We start from the raw sequence: 19,507 nt of genomic DNA on the forward strand, positions 1-19,507 counted from the left end.
GGAACTAGAAGACTTCTCAGTGTCTGAGGCAAAGACAGGAAGAAAAGGGCAAGAAGAGAGAAATATAAGCAGCAGCGGCAGAGAGGTTACGGGAAACCCAGAAGACTGTAGTATCAGAAAGTCACGGGGGAGGACGGCTGCGAAAAGGAGTTAACGATGTCAGATACATCCTGATAACAGCAAAAGCCAGATGCCGAGGTTGCCACCTCGTAAACTTTTGGATTGGCATTTCTCTAGCACTGTCAGTCCTAGTGAGCCCCGAACCCCGTCTCCCTGCTCTGCACCCCAGCTCAGACCTAGGACTTCACATCTCTCGATGCACCCAGGAATAGCAAATTCACGGGGAAGTTCTTCCATTCCCAGTTCTTTCTGGTTTCAGGTACTTTTTATATTTTCTTCCAAAAGTTCCCCAGCTATGCTTCTAGAAAACCCCTACACCACTTCTGCCCCCAAAGACCCAGTCTGCCCCTAGTGCTTGGTCCACAAATATCTCAGGGTGTTTTTTGAAGTATAAGGCTCAAGTGTCTTCAGCGACGCCCAATTTCACCTTAGATGTCAATTTCATGCTAAGCTTGGACACCACGCTCATCCACCAAAGGCCCTGTCTTACAAGTTTGACCCCGTTTCTCACACCCATGGAATCAGGATATTGTTTTCCTATTTTTTCGTGAAAGAAATGTCAAAGAAATAGAGGCTGAAGTGAGTTTTGTCCCAATTAACAGCCCGGAAGTCTTCTGGTCAGCCTGGTCGACTCCCACCCCCAACTCTGGCCCCGCCACAGCTACCACCCCATGAAACCATAGAGCGGCCGGTGGGCACAGGGGCCATGGTGGCCCGCTCCAGCGACCTGCCCTACCTGATCGTCGGGGTCGTCCTGGGCTCCATCGTCCTCATCATCGTTGCCTTCATCCCCTTCTGCTTGTGGAGGGCCTGGTCTAAGCAAAGTGAGTGAGTGAATGACCGTCCTCAACACCAAGGGGAAGGAGCCTGGGGCGGGGGTGAGGGGAGGAGGGGTCTCCCAGTCCCTAAGGAGGCCTCTGCCCAGGGCAGGATCCCAGGCGCCCTGCTTCACACATGGGAGCTCAGGTTCCTGGTGGGTCCCCAGAGGGCTTGGAGAGAGTCGGAGAACGCTCACAGATGGGGCCTTCCCTTCGGCTCATAGGTGTTGGCAGATGGAGAGGAGGAAGTGGGAGTTGGTCTATGTCCTCTGCATCCCTAGAGCTCAGTACTTAGCTGGCTCTGTTTTCTTTTACTGTCTCAAGCTCTGACCACGTACTCATACTTTCAGTTGACCCTGCCTCTTCCCGCCTCTTTAGGTCTGTGGCTCCCTCGAGCTTTCCCCCTAATCCTAGGTTAATCTGATTTATCCATTGATTTCTGCTTCAGATGGTAACACATCTGGCCAACTTGCTTCATTTAAATCTTGTTCCTTGTGTTAACTTGCCACTTCATTCTCCCCAATCCTGGTCCTGTGTCTCCTCTCCCTACTGCAAAAAAAAAAAAAAAAAGTCTAGATGTTAGGAAGAAGTGGGAGACAGGAAGAATTTTCCGAGAGAAAGAATATTCTCTACCCTGGCGCGATGCCAACTCCCCGCCTACCTCATTTGACCTTAAGTCCTCAGGAGTTTTCTGAGACTCACGTGGGACTTTTTCAAGCTGCCCCAGGCCTCCTTGACCTAAGCGTAGCTCTATCCTTCTGTTCTTCCAGAACATACAACAGACTTGGGTTTTCCTCGAAGCGCCCTTCTGCCCTCCTCCTGCCAATACACTATGGTACCACTGGGAGGGCTCCCAGGCCACCGAGCCAATGGGCAGCCCTACCTCAGTGGCACCCACGGACGGGCCTGTACCGATGGGGTACCTGTGAACAGGGCCTGCCCTGCAGCTGCCATGGGCTACCCAGGCACGAAGCCTCAGCAGTGCCGCCCAGGGGAGCTCCAGCAGGTAACGTAGTTCTGGGAGTGTGGGCACGCAGGGGCGGGTCACATGGAGGGCGTGGCCGGGCCACCTCCTGAGGCTCCCTCCCTTCTAGCCTCTAATCCCGGGCTGCTGGGCCTGCTGAACAACGAATGGGGAAGTTACCTGGACTCTCTGACGTGACCTTCTCGTTCCTCGTTTGAGCAGCAGGGTGACACCAACAGCACGCTGAGGCAGACCGTTCTTGGCAGTGGATGTGACCCCCCCAGTCACCAGATTCCCAGGTACCCAGGCCCCTCCCTGCCTTCCACCCCTGAGCCCCAGGGCTCGCTCTCTCACTAGTTCCTCAAACCCAGCGTGGATCACTGAGAGGTGAGCACAAGTGCTTCACTCACGATCCCCTCATCTGACAAACTGCTCCCCTGGACTCTTTTTTTTTTTTTTTCGGTACGCAGGCCTCTCATTGTTGTGGCCTCTCCCGTTGCGGAGCACAGGCTCCGGACGCACAGGCTCAGCGGCGGCCATGGCTTACGGGTCCAGCTGCTCTGCGGCATGTGGGATCTTCCCGGACCGGGGCACGAACCCGTGTCCCCTGCATCGGCAGGCGGACTCTCAACCCTGTGCCACCAGGGAAGCCCTCCCCTGGACTCTTAGCCTAAGGGAGTTAGTTGTTGTGTTTGCAGTTATGATGCCTTTTCTGCTCAGCAATTCCTCCCTCGCTTCTCAGGCCAGAGCAGCCCCACCCAGCTGGCTCTGCCCATAGGCCCCACGTCCTCTCATATACTCAGGACACGCATGGAGTCAAATGGAAGGAGACTAGAATTGCCTGTGGAAGCGATGGTGTGGCACCTCTTGATGTCCAAAGGGGAGCAGCCCCTGCCCCGCCTGAGCCCTGCCCAGCTCTGCTGCCCCAGACGGGAGTATCCAGGGCAGTGGGATCCAGGCCCACGCTGCCCCTACCTCACCCCTCCGCCTGGTTTTGTGCATGCAGGGCTCCCAAGTCTAACCCGGACGAGGGCTCGCTCTTATACACACTGCCCGATGACTCAGCTTGCCAGCTGCTCCAGCCTCAGCAGGACTGCCACCACCTCCAGGGGCAGCCAGCAGCCACGGGCCAGCCCGGCATGAGGCGTGTACCCCAGGGTCCTGGGCTGGAAGCCACGTGGGACCCTCTTTCTCACCCAGGTCAGTGCTGAGGGCAGGGCGGGCGGTTGAACAGGCTGGGGATGAGGTGAGGTGTAGGCATCCACGACCCGGGAGTGACGTGCAGGCGGGACGAGAACAGTCCCCGAAGGCGGTGTTTGGTGAAGACCATCCACAACTTGTATATCCGAGATGGGGGTGCAAAGGGGAGCTGGCCACCTCCTTCCCTGCTGAAGGCCCAGCACATCTGCAGGGAGTGTCAGGTGGGTCCAACATGGCAAGCTCTGTCCTCAAAGGCTGAGAGAACGGGCACTTCTCCATTTCAGGGAAAGAAGCCCTTTTGGTCTCAGCATCTCAAGGCCACTCACCAATTCCCGCCGCCTCTCATCACACTAAGAGGCGCTCTCTAATCTCTCCGAAGTACCTTGCTCTGTTGGGTCTTGTCTCGTAATTAAGGAATGGGGTTGCATCCATCATTAAGCCAAGTTCTCACATCATCAGAACTCTGTGCTTCCAGAGAACTTTCCCTCCAAGGGACTCGATGCACAGCGCGACCAGCCCACTGTCCTTCTTTGTGCCCATCTTTTTGATACCTGGTTGGGCACAGGCTGATTCAGAGAATTAGCTGCTGTTTCTTATAGCCTCCATGGTGTGGCTTCCAGGTCACATGCAGCCCCCAGACCCTGGGAGATGAAATTCTAAGACAGGTACCTCCTAGAGCCAGACCCCAGTAGCATCCACACGGGACTCCCTCCATTGGGGGGCATGAGTTGTGAGTGAGATGATCATGGCCAGAAAGCATAGCAGAAGGGTGTACTAGCAGCCCACACCTGGAGAGAGCAGAACTTTCTTGCACGGTTCCTGGGCTCAGCTGACGTCATCTGCCCCTGGTTATAGGGTAGATGCATGAGGGTCTCCACGCTTTCACCACTGAAATGTGCAGGTGGGACGTGGGTAAGAAGTGGCCCATACTTAGAGGGAGTGTAATTGTCCTTTTTGTGGTTGTAGGTCTCTGTCCTTCCTCTAAAGCCAGTAACCAGCTCCCAGAGAGAGCCCAGAGAGAGGGTGACCCAGTACTGCTGAGCACTAGTTCCTGGTCAGTCTGGATTCTAACGTTTCCCACTTTTCTCTCCCCTCAGGGTCCCGGTGCTGCTTGGGCCTCGTACCAGTTGAAGAGGTGGCCAGTCCTGACTCCTGCCCTGCGGGGAGAGGAGACTGGTGTCCCCAGCACCCCGTGGGGGCCTACGTAGGGCAGGAACTTGGGATGCGGCTCTCCCCCAGCCCACCGGTTCACATGTCTTTTGAAATACCACCTCCTACAATTTAGGCAGAAGCTGATATCCCAGAAAGACACTATATATTGTTGTTTCTTTAAAAAAGAGAGAAAAGTGGTATTTATTTTTCTATAATAGCCATATTTATATATTTATGCACTTGTAAATAAATGTATATGTTTTTATAATTCTGGAGAGACATAGGGAATCCTCCCCACTGAGGAGGTCTGAGGTGGGAAGCAAAGAAGCCGCAATGGAACAGGAGTCAACCGGGAAAGAGCAGCACAGACTGAGGAGGCAGCCCGTCCCTTAGACCCTCCGCCGCTGCCTGGGCCCCTGCAGAAGGCCCACAGAGAAGCCCGTGGAAGGAGGACTCCTAGGCACACTGTCCACAGTGACTGCAAGAGAAGGGCCAGGGCCACGCGATCGGAGGCTGCAGCCACCCGCGACAGTGGCTGGATCTGGTGCTAAAGGAAACGTTTTCCCGTTTTCCCAAGATGCCCGTGAGACTAGACTAAGATGTGTATAGTACTATAAGCATTAACAAACCTTCCAGAATCAATAATCTGTGGCAACATATCTCTGTAAAAATAAACACTGTAATGTCTAAATAAATGTTTAGTCTTCCTTGTAACCTACAGCTTAGTCACGTATGAGTCAGCATTCTCTTTAGATGTTAGGATTCAGTCTGAGTATTTGAAGAAACATCCACTTGTGATGTTTTCAGATCCATCGAGGAGAAGTCTGGAAAAGGTAGCAAATGTTTCTAATTTTGTCTTTTTAAATATTGACTCTCAGTTGTGTTTTCATTAATGCAGATGCGTGGTAACTGTTTAGTCCAAGAGGGACACAGTGTACAGTGGGCGAGGAGAAGCAGATTCACCGTTCTCTGACTGGACTTGAGGTAAAGCTGTGGTCAGATCGGAAGGAATGAGGCTCATCTTTTCTATACAGGTGTGTGTTGAAGACTAAGTATTTTCTCCAAAATGCCATTTAGTGAAGTGCTGTGCTACAGGTGAACATATGGTGCCTCGTAAAATTCACTTTGCTTCTTTCCAAAGAAACAGCAACGTGGGCAGGGGAGTTGACTCACTAGTTGTTTAAAATCAACATTTACTCACTGCCGTCCAACCACAGAATCAACCTTTGTCCGGGCAAGTGGAAGTAGATGGAGGCTGAAGCTTTTTGCTGAGAGCCCTACCACACTTTAACTGTTTTCAGGAGGGAAATGTACCTTTTAGATTTCAGTAGAGTTGAGTTACAGATGAAATGCCACTTGAAACACTTAATCCTCTTCCGGGTCATCAATGGCAGACCCTAGCTTCACACTCCAGTCACAAATTGAATAAAGTCCTAAGAAAGCCCCAGGAGGTGACTGATGGTCTAGGGCAAGTGCGCCCTCTGCTGGCCATAAGAGATTCCTGCATCCTTTCTCTGTCCAGCAGCTAAATTGGAACATGGTTTTCAGAAAAGCAGTCTTTTAAAAATATTTCAAGAAATGAAATGAAGGACTGTAGGAATACGGAAATGACAGGAAAGGAGACGTAGAGCAGGGAAGAGAAGAGATAAGATATTGTGACTTCAGACACAATCTGGCATCAAGGGCCTAGAGGTCACTTCCAGAAGAGGGACAGATCTTATCTCTCAGATCTGGGCTATAACTCAAATTCTAGCCCATTGGCTTTTGAAAACAAAAAAACTCCCCTGTTTTCTTAATGCTTGATGATCCCAGTGGTTGTCAAGGTGAGTTTTGGTGAACTTTATGGAAGTGGTATGGTTCCAGTGCTGTGCAGAAAGCAGTTTTACGTGACAACAGTGCTTTTAGCTCTCAAAAAAAAAAAAAAGTCTGGGAATGAAAAAGCACTTCTAAGGCAGGTTAAATGAGATAAATGTACATATTTACTTTAGCCAATTGCAGGAGAGGAGGAAAAGGTTAGGCATCAGGCCTTTAAATTTTAGCCTAGAAAAGGAAACAGCTTAGATATTCAGTTTCATCGCATCTTGCATTTCTTTAGATTCAGGTTAATTATTATAGTGCCTTTTAAAAATCTGATTCAGTCAGCAGTGGCTATATAAATTAATCAAAAGGAAGAGTAAGACCTAGTTGGGCAGGAGCTGGTGGTGGTGGTGTGGAGTTCAGCTCATGGCTCAGGACAGCCACACGGGACAGGCTGAGTCGGCAGGAATGAGAAACTCCTTTTCCTGTGAAGTTCTGACAGAGGGGCTGGACTCTACAGGTTTTCTTTCAATGTTGAGATTTGATGATACTATGGACGAGGGTTCAGAATAGCCAAGGGACATTAACAGTTGATCCACAAGTAACTCAGGCAGATTTTTGGCCTCTTTCAAAGGTGAGGCTGCCTTCTCTAAGGGCACAGCAGGAGGCAGAGCACAGATCAGGAGACTAGGACAGCTTTCCATCCACCCCCAGCCAGAGCTGCACCCTGGTGCTCTCCTGCTTGCTATTAAACCTCCCGAAGACTCAGTTGCTATAGATTCAAGACTAAGCCTGGGATCAATGAAATGAAACGAAAGCTATCTTTCTTATCTAATTCAAAATAAAAATGAATTAACTGTATTGTCAAATCCCAAACATGCTGTATGAATGCCTAGTATTGTAAACTTTAGTGATTTTTGTCTAGTTCAGTTTGGGAAAAAGTAATAATCCTGACTGGTTTTACTCTGAGTTGATAGACACATGGAATCCTTGACATGGCTCTTCCATAGACTAAATTCATTCTTGCTGCAATTAGAATCACAGGATTTAGAATAGGAAGAAGCCTCAGAGCTTATCCAGATCTCTCATTTGTCTGATAATGAGGCCCAGGAAAATAATGTAACTTTTACCCTAGCTCTCACCACAACAAGGGGATAGTGTCTCCTCCGGGACCACCCACTGTATCCAGGCGGTCGCTCAAGGTCGTAGCCAGCCAGTTACGTAAGTTTGGTGGTAGCCCCTCCTGCTGCAGCCAAGCTTCAGATGGACGCGGGCCCAGCTTACGGCTTGACTACAACCTCGTAAGAGACCCGAGCTGGAAACACCCAGCTAAGTAGCTCCCAGCTTCCTGACCCTCAGAAACTGGGTGAGATAATGTTGTTTTAAGCTATGTTTGGGGGTAATTTTTTATGCAGGAATAAATAAGTAGGTAAAACACTCAGAACTGTGACTAGCACATTTTTTTGAAATGCTTGAAGGGCACACATAGTTTAGGGTGTACAGCAGAGAATGTGATAAAGGGTGCTCTCCAGTAGAAAAGCTGCTACATCAGAGCTCTGTGGTGATAGGCACAAACAGTAAGCTATTTGGACCTCTCAAATAGGAGTATGAAAGGATCTTAGAGACACAATAGGCCAAGTGGCCCCCTGTAACATGTATATATTCCAACATACAAAAGACCCCAAGTCCTGTCTATAATTTTGGGGGGCAGATCAGCAGGCTAGACAGGTTACGAAAACTTGACCTTGCTGAGGTCACTTTCTACATTGGTGCAACATTGCCGCCTTTACCTTTCCTTTTCGGTAACCAGTTCATATTCTGGGATGGCCTCAAGGGAGTAGCTCATTAAAATGGACCCATAGAGCACGGAATTTAAAGTGCTATGTTCTATTACTAACAAACAGGAATCCAAATATCAGTGAAATCATTCTTAGATGAATTCCACTGACTACTTACCCCCAAACCAAAGGAATACTCCCAAATTAGTTTAAATGTTATGTACAATCAAAAGTGATTATTAGAGTTGATCTCTCAGTGATGGGATCTATTTCATTACTTCCTGATCTATATCAAAACCAGCAAATGACTCAAGTAGAAACAGAAAGAAAATGGCACAGGACATGAGAAACTATAGGAAATGCTTAGGATACTGGTAGAGTTGCAGACACCTTTAGAGAAGAGCCTCCTTCTTAACCATTTTGCAAAACACACTTCTCTGCTCCACCCAGAGCTGAGGAGGTTGCTAAAACTATGGGTGATTCAGGAAGCTGTTTATTTTTTTGCTTTATGCCAGTCTAAAGCAAACTGCTCTGCTCTTTCTGTCTGCATTTCCTGAATCCCGACCCCTCAAATAACTGCTTTATGAAGTTAACAATGTCAAAATTCTAAATTGCATTTTTCTCAGATATTGTTGGCAAAATAGTTTTTGTTCTCTTGTGCCCTCTCAGAGAATACCTGATAACATCAAAGTTTATTTTCCAAGGATCCAACGACCAAGAAAAGGAAGTTTTCTCATGGTTTGCTGAATGACCGATTTTCTTGCTAATGGCTCAGAATTCAGATAACCAAAAAACAAATTTCCTAAAACAGGATATATTACCGATGGTTTCTGGCGATTTGAGGTAACAGCCTCCTAAGATTTCATATTCGACCCAGTTGGTTGCAAACACATCTGCATTGGTTCAGTTCAATAATAAGTAGCTGTTGGGTGCTGTAGTCAGTTTTAAGATAAGCAGTTGGGGGGAAATTATTAAAACTACATGACTGGATGTGGTTTTAGACTTTCAGATAAGTTCACTTTAAAACAGTAGGATTGTTGCAGGCGACAAGGAAACAGAAGTTCTGTTGAATTAAGTGTCAGAAATCTTGGCTGGATTTGAGAAAAAAGCAAACTTAAGGCCCACGGGCTTCATTCATTCTCTCCTGGCGAGTGAATCGGGGGGAGAACAAGGCCACCTTTCTTACGCAAAAGAGCAACCTCTTCCTTTAAGGCCAGAATCCTTTCGGCCTGGACTTGGATCAATTCAGTGACCTTCTCTCTGGCCACAGTATCTGCTTTCCGGGGGCCCTGGAAGGCGTTTCCCTGTTGAGAGAAAACACCTCCCTGCTTTAAGCACCATTTGGACTATGGAAACACCCCTGTCTTAATTTGTCTTTTAGGTGTGCCTGACTTAAATAGCCATCGCTCCTGATTTTAAGAAGCCTTCAAGTCCTCCACTGAAATCCCACCATTGGAAAGGTGTCCCTTTGAGCTAATAAGCAACTCTTAAAATGCAAATCCCCTTTAGAGGGTAACTCATTAATCTAGCTATCAGTCACTCATACCCCACAGGGCTCATCGCTGGAATTCTAAAAGGCTAGATACCTCCTTTTCCTATACAGCCCATATCTTGTTTTCCAAAAAAGAAATCTTTATTCCCTCATCTGATTTCTTCCCCTGCCCAGCCAGTTCCTGCTCATGTTTCAGACATCATTTTTAGGGAGGATTTCTTCACCCCATGGGCTGGGTTAGGATTCCTGCTCTACGTTCTGTCAAATCATCCATCACTCATCACTGTAGTTATTAGACTGAACCATTTGAAATTTGTGACATGTGACCATTTTTTAACCTAAAAAGTAGCAGTTTCCTACGGTTTGACCTAAGTGCTTGTTTGATATCTTTCTTGCTAGATCCTGTGCCTTAGAAATAAGAGCCCAATATGCCTGGATCTCACCACTCTACCCAGCATCCGCCCTAGAACTTGTTAAGAGTCTGGCATTTGGGCAGCAACCACAGAGCTGGGGCAGCTGTTTGTGACTCTGAAGGAAACTTCAGCCACTGAGAGAGTCACAGAGATACTGGCCCTGACATCACAGCCCCACTAAACTAAAACCCCTCAGTCATATCCTGCAGACTTCTTGTTAAGTGAGGAAAAGCACCCCTATTTGTTCAAGCTACTCTCCAAAAGTGGGGCTTTTGGTTATTTGTAGCTAAATGCACGGCCCCTCATGCCCAGTCAGTCCAGACGGTCACTCTGAAGTCACCTTAGCTTTTCCCTCATTTTCTCTTTACCATATCCAAACAATTTTGGCTCTTCTTACTTTGAAACGCCTTTGACTGTTGGTTTTTTGTCCTTGCCATCTTCATCCCAATCCATGCCTAGATTGTTGTAAGAGTAATAGCTATGGAGTCAGCTTGGGAGGCACACAGCCCTCAGTTTAAAAACAAACTTCCCATTCACTGCAGCTCTATTTACAATAGCCGGGACGTGGAAGCAACCTAAGTGCCCATCAGCAGATGAATGGATAAAGAAGATGTGGCACATATATACAATGGAATATTACTCAGCCATAAAAAGGAACGAAACTGAGTTATTTGTAGTGAGGTCAATGGACCTAGAGTCTGTCATACAGAGTGAAGTAAGTCAGAAAGAGAAAAACAAATACCGTATGCTAACACATATATATGGAATCTAAAAATAAAAAAAATTGGTTCTGAAGAACCTAAGGGCAGGACAGGAATAAAGACACAGACGTAGAAAATGGACTTGAGGACACGAGGAGGGGGAAGGGTAAGCTGGGACAAAGTGAGAGAGTGGCATGGACATATATACACTACCAAACGTAAAATAGCTAGCTAGTGGGAAGCAGCCGCATAGCACAGGGAGATCAGCTCGGTGCTTTGTGACCACCTAGAGGGGTGGGAGGGAGATGCAAGAGGGAGGGGATATGGGGATATATGTATATGTATAGCTGATTCACTTTGTTATACACAGAAACTAACACACCGTTGGTAAAGCAATTATACTCCAATAAAGATGTTAAAAAAAAAGAAACTTCCCCACGTATTAGCTCTGAGAGCATGAGCACGTTACTTCACCACTCTGAGCTTTGGAAAGTGGTATTTTGAAGATTCAGTGAGACAGCCAATGGAAAGAGACCATACATGTAAAGCTATATATATAAAGATATACTATGTAACGAGACCTACACAATTAATTCCCTTTCCCAGTCAACTGATCTGCCTCCAAACTCTTTCCTCTCCAAGGCATCTGGACGTTCAAAGCACATCAAGTCAACAGATGTTTACTCACTGACGACTCTGTGAAGATTCTGTCTAGGCATCACCGCTCTTGAATACTGCTGTGACTCTTTGCTCAATAATTCTTTAGTGGATAAAGGGCCTTTGATACTCAGATTCTAGTCTTCCCCTCTATTTTAGTTGTAAACCTCCCAAAGCCTCTTATTCATTCTTTCTTTTGGACTTTTGCTTAGACAGTGATTCTTCAGCTCTAGCATGCAGCAGAATCACCTGGAAGGCTTGTTCTGGATTGCTGGACCCCTCCCCCACAGCCTCTGATTCTGTAGATCTGGGGGAACCACACTTTGAGAGCCCCTGGCTTAGAACATTTCCTGGGCGCGTAAAGAAAACCAAGAGAAAAAAAAAAGCATTTTTGCAGGTACTATTAAAAGATTATAGCACGTAGTTCGGAATATGCCATACGTGTGTTATGTCCCTAGAAGGCAAGGCTTAAATAGGGTGAAACTTTATAAATAAGTATTATCCACCACATGCTGTATTAAGTACTACTAGGTTAGCCTCAATAAATATTATATAAAAGCAAGTTGAAAGCCCTAAAAAGTAACAGGTGTTTTAATAAGTAACATGTGGCCTCCCATAATTCAGGAGGCCCCCTTTAGGTCAAAGGAAGTAAACCTGTATTGGAAATGGATGTTTGACACCAAATTCAGGGAGCGTGTTGATGTCATCATTTATACCTAAGTAACCTTACCTCTCCAAGGGCCAAGGCAAATCCCTTAATTAGTACTTGTATGAATTCATGGTACCCAGTAGGCATACAGTAAAGCTAGTCCCTCAGGCTCATTGTAATGTAGACGGTATCAACTCTGTCCTCAGGGACCCAAGTGGGCCAGAAACGTCCAAGATCAAGGTTTGTTTAAAAGCCAGCACTTGATATTTCCTTTATAGAACATCCCCAATTCTGACAAAAGGTCTGAAGAAAAGGAACATACCTGCTGGTTCTGTAGAATATTCAACTGAGAATCAAGTTTCTTCTTTTCAGTACATAAATCATTCATCTGATGAAGTTTTTTGGTGTGTTCTTTTGTCTTCATCATCAATTCCCATCGCACTTGAGCAATCTTTTCCTACCGGGGCAGAAAGATGCAAAATGGATTAAGTGAGTGAGGAAGCAGAGAAAAATGAATGATTTGATCAAAACCACCAGGCAAGTGGAGTGATGTGCACATAGAAAAATACAATAAGCCAATAATACCAGAAGCAAGTGCACTGGGTCTGGTTTGATTAAAGAAGAATGAAAGCGGGATGAAAGTAGGTAAAAATAAGATAGACATCACTCCATTGTTGAACAATGACATTAGCGTGCATACTGAGTGATGGTATTCGTTCATTGAAAGGGAGAATGATCCTTTAAGCAGGAAATGTTCCTGTATTGCTTTTTCCCCAGTCTTGGCCCAGGATCCTCAAGGTGACCCGCTTGAATGGCCATACATCTGCCAGTGGCTTTCCTTTGTTCTCCTACTACTCCAACAAATTATTTTAGATAGCGCGTATTATCTCCAGCACTACCCTGATAGGGACCATCCCACTGACACGAACACTGAAGTAATTTGTTTCTTCACGGTACAGTGGCAAATCTTCGATAAGATGAGACAAGATAGCACTAGGAGGGACTTCCCTGGTGGTCCAGTGGTAAAGAATCCACCTTCCAGTGCAGGGGACACAGGTTCAATCCCACATGCCGTGGGGCGACTAAGCCCACGCACCACAACAATTGAGTTTGCGCGCATCAACTAGAGCCCACGCGCAGCAAACTACAGAGCCCACGTGCCCTGGAACCCAGCGCGCCACAACTAGAGAGAGAGAAAACCCGCACGCCACAACTAGAGAGAAACCCGAGCAGATCTTGCGCCGTCACAAAAAAATCCCACATGCCTCAACAAAGACCCCGTGTGCCGCAACTAAGACCTGAGGCAGCCAAAAAAAATAATAAGGAAAATAAATAAATATTAAAAAATAAAAGAGCGCTAGGAACCTCTCCTCCTTCCCTATGTACTGTGAAGACAGAAAACTGGAGAAGCCATAATTATTTGTGGGCTTATAAAATCTTTGTAAAAGTTCCTGTCTGAATCAGGCTGTAACTGGGGTACTGCCTCATCTCATGGCTCTGGGAACAGTGTAGGCATTTAATACCTTCTAAGACCCTACCAGCTAAATAGTATATACCTTGTTATAAAATGTATTACTCAGAGATGTTTTTTCTAATTTCCAGAATGGAAATAGCATCAAAAGCTATGTAGAATAATACAATTAGGTCCTCAGAGTATAGCAGTTCATGTCTAACACTATTAGAACGTTTATACATTAATGCAGACCTCAGAGTAGAATCTCTCTGTAATCTTTCATGCGATTTTGCCATCATATTTACATGAATCCTGGATCCCAGACCCAATGCTAGTGCTTTCATCCCAAGATAGACCAGTGGCTCAACTAAGTAAATGGTAAGAAAGCCGAGACAGGCTTAAGATCATGGAGGAACCAAGTGGGGCTCACACACGTGTCTCCAGGTGTACAGATGCTTCGCAGGAACCACTGAAAGCTCACCAGGAGTTCTTGCCTCCACCCAGTGGATCACCTGCCCTCTCGTCCTAACCTCCCACATCTTCATTTCCTTTGCGTTTGATAGCTCCTTTCGAAGTTTCTTGATCTTTAGTTCTTCAAGTGTTGTATTCACAGAAAGTGTCTGAAGGGCTTCTAGGTTGATCACACGGCCAAACTTGCTGACCATTAGTTGACTGACTGTTTCTTCCATTTCTAAAAGAAGACAGTCACTGTCAGGTTGTTCACCAGATCCCACTGTTATTAAATGAATAATACCAATACCACTACCATTCTAAGGAACAGCTTTTGCAAGAAGATAAGAGATTTTACGTTACCAGTTGGGTTTTCCTCTGTGACTTTTCACCTACTACTTTCCTCACCTAGAATGCACATTGCTCTATTGTCTTTTCATCTACTTCAAATTCCTGTGTAAAAGGGACTCATCTTTCCCAACTGGCTACACCTGATCTGCCCCTCCTCAGATTATTCATGGGCCCAAATGGGATTATGAAGCCTTCAGTTTTTAACTTTTTATTACTGATCTCTATAACATCTGGTGTTGAGAACAGAACAGTCACTGAACAGAAGTTTCCATCTTATTCCAAGTAAAAATATTAAAATCCTTGCAGTGGTTCACAAGGTCCTACCTGTCCTGCCCTGCCCTGCCCCTATTATCTCTCCCACCTCCTTTCCCACACCTCTCTCCTCATTCACTCCAGACATCTTTTTCTCAACCTTCTCAAACATTCCAGGCTCACTTGGATATTCTCGTATGGAATTGTCTGGAATTCTCTTCCCGAATAGCCACATGATTCACTCCACACAGCCCATTTTCTGAAAACAAGTTGTGAGACCGGTGAAAGACTCATTTCCAAAACACCCATTTCTGAAGGTGTAACCAAATGTAATTTGTCCCCTAACCAGGGAGAACCACATCTTAGTAAGTATATCACCTTTCCAGGGAGCTCTTCCCTGGCTTCCTATGGACCTCAGCACTCTTTCCCAGTCCCTTTCTAATTTTTTCTTCTTAACAGTCCTCTCCATCTAACATGCAATATGTTTTACTTTTGTTTACTGTGTTTCCTCAACATGTGAACACTGGAAAACCTGGAGAAAATTCCATTTGTGGAGTCTGAGCTCCCCAAGAAAGTATAATCTTGTAACAAGATTTTCTCAGTCACCAGAGTCCCCTAAGTGAAGTCTGAAGGCCCTAAGGTATAACAAGATGATGCAATTCTGTTACAATACAGGAATTTGTATTCAGGTATAATCGTTATGGCTGCCATTTTACACAACCCAGGGAGGGTTATTCATTTCTATTCTACGTGAGTGGCACCCCATGGACTTGTGTCATGCGGTGGCCATGATACTCAGTGATGCAAATGAAATGACTGGATTATTGGCACATGTGTGGCTAGCCTGTGGCTGCCTGCTTGGCCTCCCTCAGTAAGAACCTTGACTTCCCCCAGCTAGCCCCATATAACAGGGTGCCCTCTCCCAAGGCAGCCTCATGTACTAGGACATGGACTCTGGTCGTTGCCCTTCCCACTGTGGAGCCAGCCTAACAACACCCTTCTCCTGACTCACTTAGGCCAGCTAGTGTTCCCTGGGCACATAAAGCCTTCTGGAACACTCCCCATCCTCTGTCCCCATGGCTGCAAGCTGTGCTCTCCTTGAAAAGGAGAGAACTTACCTCCCCACCCCATGTTCTAGACTCTCCTCTTCTTCCCCATTGGGTCTAGGGATGGAGGCAGGCAACAGTGAGTGACTGTGGTGTTTCTCATCACTGGTAAGCATTTGTTCTTTGAGATACAGTAAAGGAACCACTCCTAGCTTCACCTTCTGAATTAGGAGATCAGTCTTTAACCAGACTCACAACTTGCTTTCAGAAAATGGACCGGGGTTAGGAGAAGAACTCAAAGTCACTGAATAAAACTTGAACCACATGGGACTTTTTTTTTTTTTTAATTTCAACTAACATTCCAGAAATGTGAATACTTCATTTCATCTTCTTCACACATTTTTCCAAACTGTGAGGTTACTCAGATGGAAATAAGCTTCTTTCCTCATTTCCATACTAGTTTGTTCCTTGGTTTGACAAATAGTATTTCCAAATATAAACAACATTCACAGGCTACAGAAGCCAAAGGAATGTGAAGTACGTGAGAAACATTGGGGCCTCAAGGTTTATACGTGAGAAAACTCTATGTCTCAAATAAGTGTTATTCAAACATAGAGTCTTAACATGTATTTTAAAATTTTATAATCCAGCCACCCATGAGGGTAGAACCATCAGCACTCATTAGAAACTGACCTCTACAAATCCAAGCAACTGGGATAGACTGAACTCTATATTCTTCCCATTTTTCTTTTTCAAATTTTCTTTTAAAAAATATTATTCAATTGTGGTAAAATACACATAACAAAATGTACCATTTTAATCTTTAAAGTGTACAGGTCTGTGGCATTAAGGTAGATGCTATTATAGTATTGGTAATATTATTATTAAAGTTGGAATACTTCATCACTTACACATATGTTCCATATATCAAATATTCAAAAGGTATTTTAAAAGAATTGTCTTTACTCCATACATCTTATACTATACACCTCAATTCCATCTGAATTAAGAACGTAAATGTGAGGAACACTACTAATAGAAGAAACGATAGAAAAATATCTTTGTGACCTCAAAATAGGAAAGGATTTCTTAAGACACACACACACACAATGAACAAACTATAAATAGATTGATAAAATTAATTATATTGAGATTTTTAAATGTCTGTATCCCAAAAAGATACAGTAAATAAAGTAAAAAGGTGAGACACATATTGGAAAAGATTCGAAGTGAATGTAATGGACAAAGAAAGACATAAAATGTAGGAAGAAACTCCCTACAATCAATAAAATAAAAAAAAAATGGGCAAAGTGTATGACAGGCAAGAAAAGGAAACACAAATAAACAGCAAATAAGCTATGTGAAGACGTTCAACCTCAAGGGCTTCAGGAAACAGTGAAATACAATTTTAACATCTATGAGGTTGGCAGAAATATGAAAGTCTAGCAGTATTAAGTGTTGATTAGACTATGGAGCCCAGGAAATTCTCACACTGCCAAGGGAGAGAAAAGGGTACAGCCACTTTGGAGGGCAACTTGACAATACCCAGGAGAATGGAAAATGTACACACCCGCCTCTCACCCAGAGCCCCCAGTCCTGGGGACTCACCTCCTTCCACACATGCACAGGGAGACATGTACAAGAAGGTTCACTGTAACACTGTCTGTAATCATGAAAAGTTACAAGTACCCTAAATATCCATCAACAGGAGACTGAAGAAAAACTCTTTTATAGTCCTACAATGGAATATTGTAGTACCAGTTAAAATGAGTAATTATCTGTAGCAATACGGATTACTCTCAAAAACTGGTTTAATAAAGTGAACTGCAAAATGATAGGAATAATATTATATTACAGTTAAAAACATACAAAGGCACTTTGTATACTGTGTGTGGATACATCCATATGTATACAGACGTGCCTGGTGGTTGATTCTGGGGAAGGAGAGAGCAGAACAGTATTATAAGGAGAAGGGCCTTCAGTTGTATCTTCAATGCTTATTTCTTAAGCTTGGTAGTGGGTACAAGGGATATTGCTGTATTATTCTATAATTTATTATACATAAAACCTTTAAAAATTGCGAGAAACTGTTTCTGTGACAAAATATTTATCCTTTTAAAACAGGAGAATGACCTTTTGATAGAATCAGGAGAGAGAGTAAGTGGGAAGACGGGAAGGTGTTATTTCCTCTCAGTGGTTCTGATCTGTGATGACCTACTGTTTTCAAAGTTGGAGATGTCACTTGACAGTTCCCTCTCTAATCACTAAATATTACTAAATAAGCCACGGGCTTAATACTCACTCTGTATAGTTTTGGCCATCTCTCTCTTTTCTCGGATGAGCTGTTTACGCCGTTCCCGGCAATCTTTGTTAAGTTTTTGCTGCTGGGAATTTTCCTCGTGGAGCTGGACAATTCGTTCTTGCAGTCGTCCCAAGGAGTGGTTCGAAAAGACCAAAGTTCCAGAAAGATCACTAGGTATTTCTCCGAATACCACATACTCTATCTACAAAAGCAAAACAAAACAGAAATCAAAATAGACAAAGATCAAGCTAAATTGAAGGTCATGGAAGCATAAGGGAAACACTTCTTTCTCTGTCCCTTGTCACCACTGAGTAAGGTAAAAGCAGGAAGCCACTTTCAAATAGAAGTCACATTATGTCCCTCAGGGACAGCACTTCTTTCCGAAAAGACCATGCTTGATATCTACTGCATAAGGATGGAACGGACACTTCAGGGTTGGCATATTAGGCAAATTGCTACAGATCGCTAATCCTGTTTGGGTCAGGTTAAACAAGATGTATGTAAGGCTGATCTTAGGCTTTTCTTCTAACATACAGCTTTCTCTATTTACGTGACAAAACATGGTACTTCGCTGATATGATCTCTGCATTTTAATGTAAGTTGTAGTTTGAGCGGGATATAGAGATGAACAAAGAGAGGGAAAAAAGAGAAAGAATATTTTCCTTTTATCTTAACCTCCCTCATTAACAAGTAGAGATTAAGCGAAGCTACTTCTTGCATCATTAGTTCATGTCTACTTAAAGATGGTGTGAAAAGTGACATGTGTCCGAGAGCCAACATTTCAACCTCCAAGCCATTCCCTTAAGTCATAGGCTTCTCATTTCTTCAGACTTGAAATGATTCAACTTTCAAAGTGATAATGGACCACAGGGAAATATACATGTTTTCATATTATGCTTTTATAACAATCTGAGAAGGGGTAAGAAAAGTTGGGGTGTCATTCTACAGGTAGATTTCTCAGCCAAGGACTGCACTTCTGCCCCCTAGTGGCCCATGAATTTTTCTCTGGAAAAGCCTGAGTGTCATATGGCTTTCCTGCTCAGACAGGGTGGGGCAACCTCTCAGACCCGTCACCTGGTGGAGCTTGAGAGGAATCACAACCAGCAGTTCATTCAACCGCTGCTGCTTCTCACGTTGATAAGCCTCCAGGGCCTCCTCGGCCATGTTCAGATTAGTTGCCACAATCTTGACCTGTGGAAAGCCCCATGTGTGAGATGTTGAAAAGATTCACTGAATATATTCCCGAGGTGGTAAATGAAGCCTTTCTGGGAGGAAGCAAAAGCATGAGCTGGATCTGCTTTGTTGGGCTGTGATTAAACGGACGATCCCAGTCTGCAGCCCAGCAATATATATTATTCTCTTCCTGCTAAGTCATGATCCACACCACCTTTTCAATTGTTCCAATGACCCCAGAGTTGTATAGGTTTTGTTAATGAAAACTCAGAAGACTTGTCCCCATCTCCCTTTTGTTTTCTGCAGTAAAAGCATCTCTCAGCCTGGAATGTCTTTGTCAGGATGGTTCAAATCTCATTTGGTCATAATGACATCAATAAACTAGAGAAAAAAGCCCTTTAAAGTAATGAAACTACTAACTACAGTATTTCTAAAGCACATAGCTTCATCTCCTAAAATACTAGAAAGTTTTCCAAATCATTTCCTTGTTCAAGAGGGGAAGCAATCTATCAAAAATATTTCTGAATATGAGTCAAATGATGCTGCTCTAGGAAAGAGTACCTAAGAGGGAAGCTGAGCAGATACAGCAGAAAAATCACTATAATTGTCCCAGAAGTTTAGTTTAGTGGCCTCCCACATGGAATGCATACACCCCAGAGTGTCAAAGTCATCTACTGGGGTCCAGAAAGAAGTTTCAATTTCCATTTACTTTTATCTTATTCTTGTTAATTTCTGTTTT

General features: G+C 44.7%; 2 protein-coding genes across 8 annotated transcripts in view; one reads left to right on the forward strand and one right to left on the reverse strand.

Moving 5' to 3' along the window:
• Positions 1–4,949, forward strand: part of BOC (BOC cell adhesion associated, oncogene regulated) — a 238,140-nt gene extending 233,191 nt beyond the window's left edge. For 4 of the 6 annotated variants that reach the window (XM_022551515.3, XM_022551796.3, XM_089910541.1 and 1 more), the window contains 5 exons: positions 723–944; positions 1,709–1,944; positions 2,125–2,201; positions 2,909–3,102; positions 4,200–4,949. In XM_022551515.3, coding sequence (XP_022407223.1) covers positions 723–944; positions 1,709–1,944; positions 2,125–2,201; positions 2,909–3,102; positions 4,200–4,387 — 917 coding nt within the window. In that variant the 3' untranslated portion in view covers positions 4,388–4,949. Of the gene's footprint in view, positions 1–722; positions 945–1,708; positions 1,945–2,032; positions 2,225–2,908; positions 3,103–4,199 lie in introns of those variants that run through there. The other 2 variants (XR_016392994.1, XM_022551867.3) reach the window with 2 other exon arrangements.
• Positions 1–19,507, reverse strand: part of CFAP44 (cilia and flagella associated protein 44) — a 169,773-nt gene that overhangs the window by 12,679 nt on the left and 137,587 nt on the right. Inside the window, exons 31-36 of one of the 2 annotated variants that reach the window (XM_089910540.1) lie at positions 18,670–18,786; positions 17,596–17,797; positions 13,725–13,885; positions 12,064–12,198; positions 2,083–9,133; positions 857–935 (exon numbers count right to left, since the gene is read on the reverse strand). In XM_089910540.1, the coding sequence (XP_089766666.1) occupies positions 8,960–9,133; positions 12,064–12,198; positions 13,725–13,885; positions 17,596–17,797; positions 18,670–18,786 (789 nt within the window). In that variant the 3' untranslated portion in view covers positions 857–935; positions 2,083–8,959. Of the gene's footprint in view, positions 1–856; positions 9,134–12,063; positions 12,199–13,724; positions 13,886–17,595; positions 17,798–18,669; positions 18,787–19,507 lie in introns of both variants that reach the window. The other variant, XM_022551158.2, reaches the window with a different exon arrangement.

This window comes from Delphinapterus leucas, chromosome 4 (genome assembly GCF_059928025.1).
Source record: "Delphinapterus leucas isolate spDelLeu-1000000601 "Yukka" chromosome 4, BTC_Dleu_Yukka2, whole genome shotgun sequence".
NCBI lineage: Eukaryota > Metazoa > Chordata > Mammalia > Artiodactyla > Monodontidae > Delphinapterus > Delphinapterus leucas.